This window comes from Amphimedon queenslandica, unplaced genomic scaffold (assembly GCF_000090795.2).
Source record: "Amphimedon queenslandica unplaced genomic scaffold, v1.1 AMPQUscaffold_13237, whole genome shotgun sequence".
NCBI lineage: Eukaryota > Metazoa > Porifera > Demospongiae > Haplosclerida > Niphatidae > Amphimedon > Amphimedon queenslandica.
This window is the reverse complement of record NW_003546527.1, coordinates 1-15,720: the sequence shown is the minus strand read 5'-3', so window position 1 is coordinate 15,720 and position 15,720 is coordinate 1. Positions and strand designations below refer to the sequence as shown.

The following is a 15,720-nucleotide window of genomic DNA, read 5'->3' as shown; positions in this document are numbered from 1 at the left end:
CCAGATACTTACATACAACATTAGCATCATTTGTATCAAATCCATCAGAACAAACAGTTCCCCAAACTTCTTTATTATTAACTTCAAGACGTCCCTCACTATTATCTCTCCCACCCACCAGTCTCATCATCATACCTTACATACAACATTAAAAGTCACAAAAACTAATCTTTCTTACTTGAACAATGTATAGCTTTGATGTGCTGTATATCCTTATCAGTTAATAGCTTCCTCTGCCCAACATTATGAATGAGGATATTGCTCTTTTTAATGCTGAATGATAAGTGAGTGGAAGTTGCACATTGCCCTGGACTGTAATGCATAACAGAATAGTAATCATACTCAATCCCCTTTGTTGCAGCTCCCTTCACTATCTTCATTTGAGTAGGACCTGTAGCATTTAAACATAATCATAATAGTAAAACCAAAATATATGTCTCTCACAAGTGTTTTTTGAATATATAGTTACATAGGTGTCCCTATCGGGTCGGTTATGCTCATGATGGCGTCCCATTGTGTGCATTATCTCGTGTGCTGGTGTCATGGCCCTGCATGGAGTACCAGCACAATTATACCCAAGACTAATGTCACGATTCCCAAATACAGGACGACCTAATGTTGTGTAGCATTTTCGACTATGATGCAATTAATATTTAGTAATAAAAGATTAGTACCAACTCACTCTTTCCCTATGTTGAATTTTAGTCTTATGAAATCAGTGCAAGATGCTTTAGAGAATTTAATGCATCCTGTTTTATCTTCTATTGCTTTCATTGAACTTTCTACATTTGCAACTATTTTGTTAATTTCGGTTGGATTGTCCTTCATTTCTTTATCGCTGTAGCTAATTTTATATGGGATCTTCTTTCCCCATCTTTTTGTATTTTCCCATGCTTCAGAGTTTACTAGTCCATCCCAGCCACTCTCATAGTATATTGCTGCTTGTTCTTTACTCACTAATATATCACCATCAATTATGATGCCATCCTCCTCTTCATCAGATGCTAAATTGAAAATAAACCATTATTAATCATGCAGTTAATCCTACATGCTTCAAAACATGAATTTTCATATGTGTCTTGTGGAACAGCAGATTCTTTAACAATTTCTTGATTTGCTGCAAAGTCTTTATCATCTGCAAGTAATACAATAGAGTCTCATGAAGTAGTAGTATAATAGTCTTACTTTGAGCTGCTGGTATTTGTCGAGAAGTTACTATTGTAGTCAAACAGAAAATGACAAAAGTCAGCTTCATGATGGCAACAGTGTCATAAAAAATAAAGAAATAAAATTTGATATCATAATTATGAAATTAAAATTGGCAGCTTTTAAAAGAACTGGTTAAACCTACATGCAAATACTTAAATTAGCTTTCTTTGGCAAGAAAATGGATAAGCAGTGAGTTGCACTGCACCATCAGCCCCTCCTTCTAATAGGGTGGGGCTAGTTTTGTCACGTGACAATCTAGCACACACCCTGTTTTGAGTGTTTTCTATTTTTTGTTAATGCTATAAAATGGCGGTTTCTTCTTCTGTCACCAGTTCGGTCACCAGGACTAGCTATGCCTTTGATACTCTTTGCAATGGGAGTCCCTGCTGCGTCTGTGATGCAAAATGTCTTTTAAAACTGACTAAAAATTTTCGTACTACTCGATCTGTAGCTTCATCACTCTACAAGAAGCTCAATGAGATTATACATGAGATTGAGGTTAGGAGGGGATGCCAGCTAGTGGGCTTTTCCATTGGAAGAGCACCGATTAATAAAAGAGAACGTACAAAAAGGAAAGGAGATTACTATTCATTTGATATAATGGATCCCAGGACTTGGAATAAAGATGCTCTTAAACTGCAGTGGGAGGAATGCAAAAGGTCTGATTGTGGGAGAAATGGATTGATTGTTCTTACTGTAGTCACTCAAGCGGAAACTCCCATTAATTATTCCTCTCATGAAGAATATGTCATTAAAATAGAAGAAGAATTAAGAAGTTACAGTATGTTTGAAAGGAATGATAATCGACTTCAAATTACTTCTTTTAGCCTGCAAAAAAGTAAAGGGAAAGCTCATGCTTATGCAATTTATGTGGCCATTAGACTCTTGGAGTCCTCTAGTCGAGTATGGAAAGGAGGAGCAGAAGAACCTGCAGTACCTGCTGTTTCTCAGTATATCTCTGCTGGACGTACAGCAGCAACTGCTGCAATGCATCAACCTAATCCCATCCTACTCCATTCTCCTCATACCCCAGTGCAGGATCCAACTCAATCAGTATCAAGAGATAGGAAATCTCATAGTTCTACTTTATCTTCAATGAGTTCATCTGGAGCTAGTCGCAAAACACGATCTTTAACATATAGTGGATCAAAATCATCTGGTTCCATGCATACCCATCAATATGATGAGGTATAGTGTCTCTGTGTATTGTTTTGTTGCAATTCTTTGCATTTGTAGTTAGTCGTATAATTTTATGATGTGTGCATTTTTCTTGTATCAATAGGAAAGCAAGAGACATACAGAAGTAAAAAAGGAGAATGAAGGTCTAAGAGTGAGTTTATATTTCTATTTTTAAGTGAGCTATTTATTGTTTTATCATCAGGCACAGATATCTCAGATGAGTGAGGTGTTGAAGTCAAAAGAAACAGAACTGGAAATCTTTAAAGAGGAGAATATGCAAGTAAAGTCTCAACTGCATCATATGGAAGCAATAAATCAAGCTAAATTAAAGCTTGAAGAAGAGAACAAAGAACTACTGGTAAAATGAATAAAGATACATGTTGGAGTATTAGTTTTTGTAACAGGTACAGTTGTCTTTGTTGGTCCAAACTAATGAGGAAAATGAATCTAAACTGAGAAAGGTAGTAAAAGAAAATAGCCGACTGAGCAAATCACCCAAAGAAAGCCATCAAATTAAAGTAATCCAGGAAGAAAGCAGACAATTAAAAGTAAGTTTATTTGCTATTATTAGCTGTTCATATAATGCACTTTATCAGTTGCAATTATCTGAGATGGCTGAGTTGTCAAAGGCAAGGGAGACTGAGCTGGAAAGAGTCAAAGAAGAGAATGCTCAACTTAACTCTCAACTGCATCATAACGTTGAGAAAATACACCGAGCTAAATTGGTAGCAGAAGAAGAGAATGAGCGATTAAAAGTAATTACTGTTATTCAATTATCCATAAATACTTTACTGTTTTTGTAACAGGCACATTTGTCTGAGTTGGTTGAAAGATCCGAAGCAAATGACATTGACATGAGAAAATTAATGGAAGAAAATTCTCGACTGAAGACAACAAATGTTAGAAAATCACCAGAAGAGAAAAATGAAATTAAAATGATCAAGAAAGAGAATCGACATTTAAAAGTAAGTGTACATCTCTTTATAAATTGTCTTATGTATAATTTTATGTAGGCACAAGTATCAGAACTGGTTAAACTGTATCAAGTGAAAGAAACTGAATTAAATGAAGCAGTGACTAAGAATGCTTTATTAACTGCTCAATTGCATGATGTGGAAAGAATCAAGGAAGCTACAGTGTTGGAGGAAGAAAACACGCAACTAAAGGTTCCTATTAAAATGGTTGATTGTTTATAAAATATAATATTTTGCTTATTTATTAGATGCAGTTGTCAGAGCTGATTGTAAAGTCAGAAGCAAACGAAGCTGAATTAAGAAGAGTAATGGAAGAAAATGTTCAGTTGAATGCTAAACTCCATTTGTCACTCGAAGAAAGGGAGCAAACTACAACCCAGTTTAAGAGGCAGTTCAGCAATGAGTTGGAAAGAGTGGAGAGGGAGAAAGAAAAGGTCATAAGCGAATTACAAGAGAAATTACAAATGAAAGATGCAGAGGTTTGTTTGTTGCCTTTAAAGTGTCTCCTCGATACTTTAATTGATTTAATAGAGTGCTATTTATGTGGAAGATTTTAATAGCGAACGGGTTGACAGAGAAAGGATTCACTCCCAGTTAGAGGATTTAAGAGAAGAATTTGCTCAAACAAAAGAAAGGATGCTAATTGAAAGACAGGTAGAGACTTGTCAGTGTGTGTAATACTGATATATGCTTACTGATTTAACCTCATAGAGATGTGAGCAATTGGCAGAGGAGAATGTTGAATTAAGCAATGAAAGGGAAAAAGCTCAGGAAGACATACAAGTGCTAACAGCACAAGTGAATGCTTACAGTCGTGAGGTGGACAAGCAAAAAGGATTAGTAACTCAGAGTCAAGAGAAACACAAAACTGAGGTCTGTGACAAACACGGGATGGGTACCACATAAATTTGATTTTTACTAATTTTGAAAATTATTGCTAATAATGGGGCCAAAGTCCCTGTACTATGGTACAGGGTCATTGGCCAAATTTTTTCAAAAATGTCAAGGAGAGAATTTTTCATTTTATGATGTTTTTCTGATGCATAATTGCATATACATGTACTTATGCTGTGTAGAAAGTTTGAGCAGAATCCGATCAAATTTAGATTTTTTACAAATTTTTTAAAGTTGCTAAAAAATCAGGCCAAAGTCCCTGTACTATAGTACAGGGTCCTTGGCCGAAATTTGGCAAAAATGACTAGGAGAGAATCCTGCATTTTAAAATTTTTTTCTGGTGCATATACATGTACTTATGCTATGTAGAAAGTTTGAGCGGAATCTGATCAAATTTAGATTTTTTACAAATTTTTTAAAGTTGCTAAAAAATCAGGCCAAAGTCCCTGTACTATAGTACAGGGTCATTAGTCAAATTTTGTCAAAAATGTCAATGAGAGAACTCGCCATTTTTATAATTTTTTTCTGATACATATGCATGCTCTTTTCTTATGAATCAACTTAAAACTGATTCTGATCAAATTTGGATTTTTATGAATTTTATCTCATATGAAAGGTGATCATGATCATAACAATGTTATGTTTGTAGGTTGATCAGTTAAGGGGAGAGATCAGTAGTCTCAGGGAAGAAATCAACTCACTTAGAAAAGAGAATGAAGGAATGAAGGCAGCCAACACTGTAAGTTTTATAATTATCATTATGTCATCCTTCATGTGTTGATAGGAACTAATGAAGAAACTCAAATCCCACAAGAGGACGTCAAGTTTGACAGACAATCCTCAAAGCACCACCAGTAAATCTCAAAATACGAGAGACAGACAGTTAGATGCTTCAAACTCTGCTACTAAACAACCTGTAATCTCTCCAGTAGCTTCATTACAGGGTGCTAGCATTAATGCTGTCTCACATAGCAATGGACAAAAGTATCGTTCTCTCTCAATGAAGCTCAATAGGACTGATGTCACGAGCAGTTTGCCACCAGCCACTGCAATAACTGGTAGAACTAGCAGCAGCAGACCCAAACTATATAATAATGAGATAGAAAGAGCTGAGGAAGAGGAGAGGCTGAGATCAGAGAGAGAAGTAGACGCCATTTTACTTGACGTTGACCATACAAGGAAATCATACAAGCTATTGACTCCAAGCGCTATAGTTGAGAATGGCTTGAAAGAGACTCGTGCTCGGGCTAATACTTATACCGAGGGTATCACTCGTTCCATTACCCATACCCAGGCTGGCACTCATACCCAGGCTAGTTCTCATACCCAGGCTAGTGAAGCTAATACTCATACCCAGGCTAGTTCTCATACCCAGACTAGTGAGGCTAATACTCATACCCAGGCTAGTGAAGCTAATACTCATACCCAGCCTAGTACTCATACCCATGCTAGTTCTCATACCCAGACTAGTGAAGCTAATACTCATACCCAGGCTGGTACTCATGCCCAGGCTAGTGAAGTTAGCAAGCGTGAGAAAGCACCCTATGATCCCAATCTGGTCTGCCCGAAATGTGGCAAGCAGTACCGTGTGGGAGGCATACAGAAATTAAGACGTCATATCAATGAGCGTTGTACTGGGAAAGAGGACTGAACATTTAATCCACATTGTATAGCCATGACCATTTTAACCATTTTTGATATTTTACTCACCAAAATTCATGTCCACGTGGATTCACGTGGCCTAAGCTAGACACTCCCCATGATAGGCGTGGCTACTTATAATTGAGCATGAGACAATGCTCTCACTTATTCTCTCTTGTTCGTTTTACTCTGGCCTTGCATACGTTGCCTTCGGATTTTACAGCAAAAAATATGTACAGAGAACTGCTATAGACAGAGCTGCAGTGGTAATTAGTGGAACCAATGCAACGCTGGCCTCCATTCTCAGCTCTTTCTCTCTGCTGAACATGGGACCAGAGGAAAGGCGTGACATGTATGGACCTAAAACTAATCCATTGTACGCGTGGATCATTGAGAGTGTCTGTGGGTACATTCTTGTTGAGCTTGGCTTCTTGTTTTGCTGTGGGATCAGACTAAACAGGAGGCATGCAAGTAACCTGATTGGAGAATATTTACTGATGGAGGTTTTTCATGTGATTGCGTTCGTTGGTCTGGTCTCTGTCCTCTTCCTTAATGCAGGCTATCCATTGGCAATGTGGCAGATATGGACTGAGCTGACAACAGTTTTCCTTGTCATACAAGATTTGTTACATTTTTATTCACCATCTTTCAGAACTTTTCCATCTGTTTCTAAAGTTCTCTGTTCTTTATTTTCTAAACTTACTTGGACAGTTTTTGTGTCTCAGCGTGTTTTGCTTTGCATATTTCTGACCTGGTTGAGTTGGAAACAATTCCCATGGACATTGCTATCAGGATTTCAGTTCTCTATTCTAATGATTGGAACTGTCATTAATACAATACTAGCAGTAGATCTATACTAGGTGCCACTATTTTGAGACAATAATTTTAAAATAATGTTTAAAAAATGAAAAGTAGCAAATCAAAGCAGCATTGGGAAAAGGGGCCTAAGTTTAATTACTTAAAAGAGCACACAAAGTTAGCTTAGCATCTCATCATCATAATGGGGTTTTGTAGTGACAGAGACTGGATTAGGATCTCTTATGGCATCATAAGCATCCTCCTCTTCCAGGCGACTATGCTGCATGGTGGTTTGCTCCCTGTCAGTATTGCGACCTCCTTTAGCAATAGAGAGCTTCCTCATTCTCATTATGATGCAAGCCATGATAGTTATACTGTAATACAACGATAGCAATGGAATGAGTATAAGCTTTCTGCTTACCCAATAACAAGGATGGATATAGCTAGTATGAGCAATCCTACTCCGCTTCCCAGGATTGTGTCCTCTCTTTTCAGAGATCGTCCAGTATTACTTGTTTGTGATGTTTGTGATGGTGATGGTACAGTAATTGAGACAGTAACTATGTAACATATAAACAAACATGCTATAATGCACTTAACCATGTATACCTTTGCAATCAACAGCAGCCACAGGTCCATCAAAGGTCTTCCCCTCCTCTAATTCAATTGTGTGGTGCCTGCAGTCCTCTATCATGTCTTCTTTCCCATTACAATTCACATTAGAGAACCTTGTGGCTTTGTTAGATCTTGTATAAGGCGGATTGTCAACTTTCTCCCCAGCTGTGTGTGCAAATGAAAATATATTGGGTTATTGGTGGACTGACCAGATGTGCCATAGGCTTTGAGCTGCTTGCAGACTACTCTAGCATCAATGTCATCCCAACCATTATCAGAAATAAGAGTCCAGATTCCATCAACACAAACTTCTGCGTATCCTTCATAAGAGTGCCTTCCACCTGTTAGTCGTACAGACCCTTCACTGCAATCTGACATAATATAATCACATTATAAAACCATAACATTATATGTTAAACGTACTGTCACGGCACAGAAGACCAACTGGAGCATAAGAGTAACAAGTGAAATTTGGTGCTATATTCTTTGAGCAGTCGGCAATGTAGTTTTCATGACCAAAACACTCAACATTCCCATAGAGCACTGGGCCATCCCCTACTCCAAACTCACCGTTTGTGTAAATGATGGCACCTTCAATATGAGATCATTGATTTGAGGGCTAGTCTAATTATAGTACTCACCCATTACATCTCCATATCCAGCTTGTTTACAGGCTACATGAGCGGCAGATTTCCTGAAGCTGTTAGCACAGAAGCCACCCCATACTCCATTAGTGCATATTTCTAATCGACCTTCCCTGTCTATTGTACCATTGACTAGTCGTACTTCTCCCTCATTGCAGTCTGTCCTGTCTGTAATGTAATTATGTAATTGATATTCCATAAAAGTAAAATACGCATAGCTGTGTAGACAGTATGAGTAGCGTGTAGGAGTATCATCAAAGAAAAAATAATTACCTAAGCTATTTGTTTGTGTGCAGTGTCATCAATTTTGTGTGCAGTGTCATCAATCTTGTGATGTGTGCATGAGAAAGGAAATTTACTCACAAAAGCATTTAAGACCAAGGGAGCCGGGACAGTTTGAGCAGCTGTAATAAGAATAACTCCCTTGAGTGAAAGAACAGTATTTTAGACCAGAGGTTGTTGATCCCGGGCAGCTTATCCTTGTTATTGATTCCATTCCGGAAGTAGACACACCAAATCGATTATCTCTATACAGCACTGATACTATTGAAAAAACAATAACAATGATTAGTGTAATGTGCTGGGGAATATTTGTGCAGGTTGATTTGTTTAGTTATGCAGAAGCACTCATGTTATGTGCTGTGCATGCAGTGTAGCTTACAGTCGGTTGCAACTCGAGAGTCATCAAGGCTATTACACATAGCTGCACCAATTTGTGCTGAATTCAGATAATAATAATAGTATCCACTGTAGAGACTCCTACAGAATGGGGTCCAAGCATTTCTATAGCAGACTTCAACTCTTCCCTCTATACTGGTTTCAGTTTCTTTCTTATTGACTATTCTAATCTTGTAGTTTTCAGAACAGCTTTCATCTACAACAAAACATTTTAATAATAAGGCAAATATTAAAAGGATGTTATTTTCACTTGTTTGAGATCCTGTTTGACAAGTAAGACGAATAGTGGTTGCTAGCGGATTGCAGTATCTTGTGGTTTGTCTATAGTAGCTTGAATAACTATAGCAAGAACTCAAACTAGTAGCACTACTGCTACAAGAGGAATATGGTCCAAATCCAAAAATAGGCCATGGTCCAGCATTAATTATGTATTGGGCATCTGCAAACAGATTTAACTTTCAATCATTTGTTAAATTTTGCACTTACTATTTGCTGTATAGCCCAATTGCCTGCAAGCTACTCTAGATTCTCTGCACCCCCAACTATAGCCACAAACAGCTGTCCAGCGTCCACTAGTATCGCACATTTGGAGCATTCCACTTGTACCGTTGGTGGTAGAGCTGGTTGACCCATTATTATACAGGCGGATGGATCCTCTTGTACATGTACCTATAATTATGGGATAAGGTAGTGTCTATAAAGGCCTCCATACACTAGACAACATGTTGCTAGCAACATTTGTGGTGTAAGCAAAATGTTGCCAGAAACAGAACAGCCTTCTATCTCCAGCAACACGTTGCTTACAAGATCTTAAGTAACTACAAATGTTGCTAGCAACATGTTGCTTAGTGTGTGCCTGGCTTAAGTAAGCATGGGCTTACCCATGTCAAAATCGCATTGGATGAACAGTGTGTCTCTATTAGTGTTACAGTAATAGTATCTTGCATAGGTGCTTGTGACATAGTAGGATGAACTTGTCAAGCATGCAGCTATAGACTCATTGTTGTAGTGACATGATGGAGTGGAGTATAGAGAGGTATATCGACTAACATAGCGTATTGAAGGCCATGAGCCATTGTTTGATACTGTCAGTGGTGCTACAAATGATGACAAAAATGAAATTAAGAGAGTCAGAGGAAGAATGCATACTTGGATTGGCGTGGCCCAGATCCTGACAGAGAGCAATGCTGAACACTTGCCTCCATTGATAGTCACAGACAGCAGTCCATTGTGTACCATCACAGATTTGAAGCATCCCTTTAGTCTGACTCTCCTCTCCATTGTCATACAGACGAATGTCTTTCAAATCACAGGTAGCTTCTGCATAGCAAGAATGAGACTGATATCAAATATTCATGCAACTTACCTGTTAGAGAGAGAAAAGCAGCAAGCACTACTGCTGGGATCAATAGTGTAGCCTTCATGACTGTTGGCATACAATTGTTTGATAATACTGCCCGGTACGGCATCTTATATAAAGCAAACTATTATACATCCTTGCATCATTTCCTTTCATTAATTATTGCGACAACATCATGATCATGGGAATGGCATATTACACAGTTATACTATAAGTATATGCTAGGATTGTAGGCTCCGTTCAGAGTTTACACATACATGATAGTAAACTTTGTCTACGTATTAGATATTTCTTTATTCAATTGCTTAATAAGCTAGTAAAAAGCATTTGTTAAAGGCTGTAAATAAGAAGATCGAAAGTTAATACCGGTACAAAATTACATTTGCTTTCTGAAACCCTTTTCCCACCTTGAAGTATAAAAATTGATGTGTGATTGTACAAAAAAAGGAAGTCATCATCTTTTGATAATTTTTCATACACTTAATTGTTCACCCCTCTTTGAGCAGAGGGTGTGTTGTTTATCAATTTGTACTTCTGTACTACTGCAATGTAAGGCTCTGCAGAACATTATCTTTGGCTTACATGCAAATTCTAATAATATGATTTTTTGTTAATAATATTCATCAAGCTCTTATCTCAACTATAGTATGACACAGCTGCTCTATCTTATCTTTATTTATATTAGATTTTTATTTTTATTTAATTTAACTACAAATGTACATCAAAACAGCATAATTCAATTCAGCATTAATTTCAAAATTATTATTAAAAAGTTTTCTTCAAGACAGCAATTCTTCGTCGTAGCTTACAACCGAAGGTGATGGCTTTATATCATCAGGCAGGCTGCTCATTCTTGTTGTAATATCAGTTGTATTGTTGCTCTTAAGTGAGAGCTTCTTCATACGCAAAAGGACAAACACCATTATAATGATCCTACGAGAAAACAAGAGAATTGTTTATTTGGCAGCAATACATTCAGCAAATATTTTATATAATTAGTCTACTCGTCTGACATCTTGTAGTGCTATTACGTTACTAAATACACATCTTGTATTACTTGTCAAAAATTAAATAAAATTGTAAATAATTTTAACTCACGCAACAATAAGGAAGCAGGTTCCAATAACAATGAATAAAGTACCACTTATGAAAACAGTTCCCTTTGTATCATTGCTACCACTGCTAACACCTTGAGGTGTGCTCACAGTAATACCACTCGTACTGCTGCTGCTACTGGTTACAGTGGGTGTTGACAGTACTACAAGATAAACAGGAATATGTAATAGTGTTGTTATGTATCAGAGATCAGCATACCTCCACAGTCGACACCTGCTACGGGTACATCGTACGTTCGTCCGAAATCAAATTCAAAGGTGTGATGAGTACAATCAATAAGCTCCTCCTCATTCCCATTACAATACACATTGCTGTAGCGGATGGCTCGCTTGGGTCGACCGTATGTGGAATTCAATTTTGCTACACCAGCTGGTTAAGAAAAACAGGGAATCGTTATTGTGGGCAAACATACACAATGGACATCTGTATATGCTCTCTTATAGAGTGACATTACCTGAAGAGTTATATCCTCCAATTTGCTTACAGACCACGCGAGCATCAGCATCATCCCAGCCATGCTGAGCTACAAGGCACCACGTGTTATCAAGACAGACCTCAACCGTCCCCTCAAATGAATGACTGCCGTTAGTAAGGCGGACATCTCCTTCCTTACACACTACACAAATGAAAGGATTAGACTCAGATAAAGACATTCTGGCTCTCTTACTGTCAAGGCATCTGAGCCCCACAACGTAAGTGATCGGACAATAGAAGTTTGGAGCAATAACCTTGTTGCAGTCATTGATGTTGGTCTCGTGTCCAAAACATGCAAGATTATTGTAGACTATGGGTCCATTTCCTAGCCCATATAAGCCATATCTATCGATTACGGCTCCTAAAATGAGAGAGTAATATTGCATTAATTGTTCCAGGCAGACTAAACAGGACATCATATTAATAATATTATGCCCGTACAATAGTTTATTGTTTCTCACTCCAGACAGTAAGGTTAGACAGTGCATATTAGTAGCTATTAACACCATGGCATTAGGATCATCTAAGGCTTACCATTGACATTAGTGTGGCCAATTTGTTTGCATGCAACGTATGCAGCTGAGATGGCAAAGCTCCTGCTGCAGACTGAGCCCCAGACCCCATTAGCACAGACTTCTAGTCTTCCTTCTCTCTCAACAGTGCCATTGACAAGACGGACATCACCTTCATTGCAGTTCTGAGGCTCTGGGATAAATGGAGAGAAAGGCGGTGTTTATTACTCATTTTGTTACTATAATTACAGTTTTAAAGTTTCTTTTGGGGAAAAGTTTGTAAAAGGTGGGTTTTGGTTACTACTGTAACCAAACCCAACTCTTTATTTATAGCTTCCTTTAGCTACATATGCTCATTTTTTTCACAGCAAATAAGGCAATACTTTAATATACTGACTCACTGTAGCATCTTAGTCCTAGTCTGTTGTAGTTACAGTTTAGAGTGGAAGACCCAATAATGCAATTACCAGAATTACTGAGAAAGATAGAGCAGTAACGAATGTCATCATATTCATTTTGACAGTACATCCTCCTGCTATACTCTACTGTATCTCCATCACCGAATCTCCCATCATAAATTGGGGTTGCAACTATAAAAAGAAGTTGACATAACTTGTTGTGCAAAAAGGTCCTGCAGGGCTGGGCATAGTTAAGCTTTTATAAGGGGCGGTGTTCACAGTAAGCTTTTATATACACAGTTCCATTTTAGTTTGGGTCATAGGCTCCTCCTTGAGTGATTAGGTAAAAATAACATGCATTAATTACATTTCCCTCACTTACAGCTATTTCCACCATATCCTAATTGATTGCAAAGTGTTGCAGCTGTTTTTGCACTGATGTAGGTTAAGCCACAGAATGTTGTCCACTTGTTTCTGTAGCAAAATTCCAGGCGGCCTTCATCTTTAGTTGTGCCATTGACCAAACGAACGTCATAGTTTGTAGAGCAATAGTCATTGGTATCTATTGGGAGTGACAATCAAGTTATCATGTCATCTATCAAGTTTGCATAGCATATGATAAGCTACAATCTACTTTAAGTGATAAAGTATACCACAGATGCCACTATCACTCTATTTCTCAACATACTGTTTAGAGGTTGTAAGCACTCAAGTTTAATAGTATCACGAGTCGGTTCACAGTACGCTGGATTTCTTCTGAAGGAGGAAGGCCATGTGCTGCATTGAGAGAGACTGGTAGCTGTTGAACTGCAGCTACTGTAAGGCCCATAACCAAACTCAGTCCAAGATCCATTAACATCCACCGCAGTGTTATATGTGAATTTTGGTTCTATTTGGATAATGATGAACATAATAACCACAACATAGGTGTTAATTCTCATTGCAATAAAGGCCTTTATACACAGGGCAGGTTGTTGCTAGCGAAATTTCTGGTTACTTTAGTATTCTATAAGCAACATGTTGACAAGAATAGAAAGATGCTCTATTTTTGGTGAACGTGCTGCTTGCCAGTTGCTAGCAAAAAGTTGCCTTGTGTATGAAGGCTTTAAAAGATTCCCTGCTTACTTGCATTAGTGTATCCTAATTGCCTACAAGCAACAACAGACTCAGCACAGCCCCAGCTAAAATCACACACTGCAGTCCATCGTCCTTGACGGCACATCTGTACCATTCCCCCAGGACTAGTTGCATTACTATTGTATAGCCGTATCTCTGAACCGCTGCAACCACCTAAGAACTAATAATGATTATTTGATATCATACAGACCTTACTTGTGTCAAAGTTGCAATCAATAACAATGGTGTCACGAGTTGCCAAGCAAGCATAGCTTCTCCTTAGGTATACACTGGTACTTGACAAGCAGTTAGCTAGAGATATCCTTGATGAGCAAGTAAATGAAGAGCTTCCTGATGGAACAACATATCCAAGAGAGCCCCAAGATCTTCCACTGTTAATGTATGTAATAGGCCCTGCATAAAAGCATTAAAAGAAGTTCATGCTTTAAAAAATGAAAAAATAATTACTGGGATTAGTGTGGCCAAGATCTCTGCAAACTTTTACTGAAATGGAGTTTTTCCAGCGGTAGTCACACACAGCAGTCCATCTTCTTTGTGAGTTGCAGATCTGGAGCATCCCAGTTCTGTTGTTGGCACTTGTGCCATTATAAAGCCTGACTTGTCTGTATGTACAAGCCTGTGATGCTATGCAAGGGAATAATGATAGTTCAAGATTATAGTGCATATTGATATTCTACCTGACTTATCGACAGCAATACAGAGACAGAGAGCGATAAAAAGCAGATAAGCCTTCATTGCTTTCCTTAGAAATCCTTTACTTTTATCGGGCCAGCAAGACTAACAACAAGAGACTGCCCAATCAATTTTATACTCTACATCAACTTGAAAGGCTTCATAGTTGCAACTGTTGTCAAGGAAGTCAAAATTTATCTTGTTAATGGGTTTATCTTTTTAACAGTTCATTCACATGATTCAACACTCAGCAGCAAGGTTAAGCATGCTGACCACAGCCAATAAACTCATTATATGTGTGAGTTTAGTACTACCACAGTTCTGTGTGGTAAGTATAACTGATATTTCATTGTATACAAAACAGTTCTGATTAGTGTACTCCAGCAGTAACAGGAGACAAAAATCTAATGAGTTCACCCACTCCTTTCCTTCTCTGGCAGACAGTTTGTCACTTTTGGTCACTCTTATTATATTATCTTATAATCAATTGGCCTCTTAAAATTACTTTATTATGGTGACATATTTATTCGAGCCTCATTCATGCATGCTGATCTAAATACAGCCCAACATCCATGCCAGAGCCACTGGTAAGGCCAGTAAGGTTTTGATTACATTAATAAATTGGTGTTTAGTACAGTGAATGTGCCACTAATTTGCACTAAAGCCATTGACTGTAAACTGTAGTTAGCTACAGCTATAAATTTTGAACATTGTCTTTATGATGATGTTGCATGCATTCTTTCTCTTATTCCTTATTATTTGCTATTATTGTCGATTTATTGTTTGCTAAATTCAGAATTTTGGCCGAACCACTTTTAATTTTGTGGCTCCGGCCATGCCAGCATCATTGATGGGGCTGAACTGTTGTATGCATTACTACTGCTCAGCTGTTATGGTTAATTGTCACCAATTTGTGAGTTATTAATCTAAAATTTTATTTTTAATAATAATGTACGAAAAAATCAGTAGCTACACAAAATCAGACAATAATAACACGAATTAAATGAAGTTTTAGTTCAGTGGCTGTAATATTTCTCAGTTCCTTGATGAGCAGTATCGGCAAAGACACTTTTTCTTTGAACTAAAGTACAAAATAAGCACATCATAAAGATCACACGATAGCAGAGAAATAAATATTTAAAAAATTTTAAAGACAGGCTATTTCATCAAAAATGTCTAGAAAAGAATTTTTCACTTTGACTCATGTACATGTTGTGAATTAAGTAATTAAGTAATTTTTGTCAGCTGCTCAAAAATTAGGCCAAACACAAATACCCTGTACTATATAGCATAACATACAAATAAATTTAATAATACTGCATCAAGTCAACAAAATAAACTAAAGCCAAGGCACCAAATAGAAAAAAATTAATTTATTTAAAAGAAGCCCAAATTATGTCTACATAATCTTACCTATCA

General features: G+C 37.6%; 4 protein-coding genes across 4 annotated transcripts; 1 reads left to right on the top strand and 3 right to left on the bottom strand.

Moving 5' to 3' along the window:
* Position 1: 1 nt before the first annotated feature.
* LOC105313723 (astacin-like metalloprotease toxin 2) lies at positions 2-1,272 on the bottom strand (the record flags this gene model as incomplete). Its single annotated transcript, XM_011407375.2, has 6 exons — positions 1,186-1,272; positions 1,049-1,135; positions 683-1,004; positions 445-635; positions 179-391; positions 2-135 (listed from the first exon to the last, which is right to left on the bottom strand). Coding segments are annotated over exons 1-6 (1,017 nt in total), but the record flags the coding sequence as incomplete, so codon positions are not given.
* A 239-nt stretch (positions 1,273-1,511) lies between these two features.
* LOC109584179 (intracellular protein transport protein USO1-like) lies at positions 1,512-6,005 on the top strand. The gene is made up of 12 exons (XM_019999802.1): positions 1,512-2,397; positions 2,492-2,539; positions 2,591-2,746; positions 2,793-2,936; positions 2,985-3,143; positions 3,195-3,353; positions 3,402-3,554; positions 3,611-3,841; positions 3,894-4,016; positions 4,074-4,235; positions 4,906-4,995; positions 5,041-6,005. Exons 1-12 carry the CDS (start codon positions 1,516-1,518, stop codon positions 5,905-5,907), a joined length of 3,174 nt encoding a protein of 1,057 aa, XP_019855361.1. The 5' UTR covers positions 1,512-1,515; the 3' UTR covers positions 5,908-6,005.
* Positions 6,006-6,766: 761 nt separating this feature from the next.
* Positions 6,767-10,075, bottom strand: LOC105313722 (deleted in malignant brain tumors 1 protein-like). Its single transcript, XM_019999804.1, has 13 exons — positions 9,999-10,075; positions 9,782-9,952; positions 9,514-9,729; positions 9,119-9,301; positions 8,883-9,071; positions 8,616-8,828; positions 8,318-8,497; positions 7,952-8,122; positions 7,734-7,901; positions 7,520-7,681; positions 7,305-7,475; positions 7,117-7,255; positions 6,767-7,069 (listed from the first exon to the last, which is right to left on the bottom strand). Exons 1-13 carry the CDS (start codon positions 10,066-10,068, stop codon positions 6,874-6,876), a joined length of 2,229 nt encoding a protein of 742 aa, XP_019855363.1. The 5' UTR covers positions 10,069-10,075; the 3' UTR covers positions 6,767-6,873.
* Positions 10,076-10,667: 592 nt separating this feature from the next.
* Positions 10,668-14,418, bottom strand: LOC105313721 (scavenger receptor cysteine-rich domain superfamily protein-like). The gene is made up of 13 exons (XM_011407373.2): positions 14,307-14,418; positions 14,077-14,253; positions 13,825-14,022; positions 13,618-13,782; positions 13,181-13,381; positions 12,875-13,054; positions 12,496-12,684; positions 12,117-12,287; positions 11,776-11,943; positions 11,563-11,724; positions 11,307-11,477; positions 11,091-11,250; positions 10,668-10,925 (listed from the first exon to the last, which is right to left on the bottom strand). Exons 1-13 carry the CDS (start codon positions 14,362-14,364, stop codon positions 10,772-10,774), a joined length of 2,154 nt encoding a protein of 717 aa, XP_011405675.2. The 5' UTR covers positions 14,365-14,418; the 3' UTR covers positions 10,668-10,771.
* Between the last annotated feature and the right edge of the window lie 1,302 nt (positions 14,419-15,720).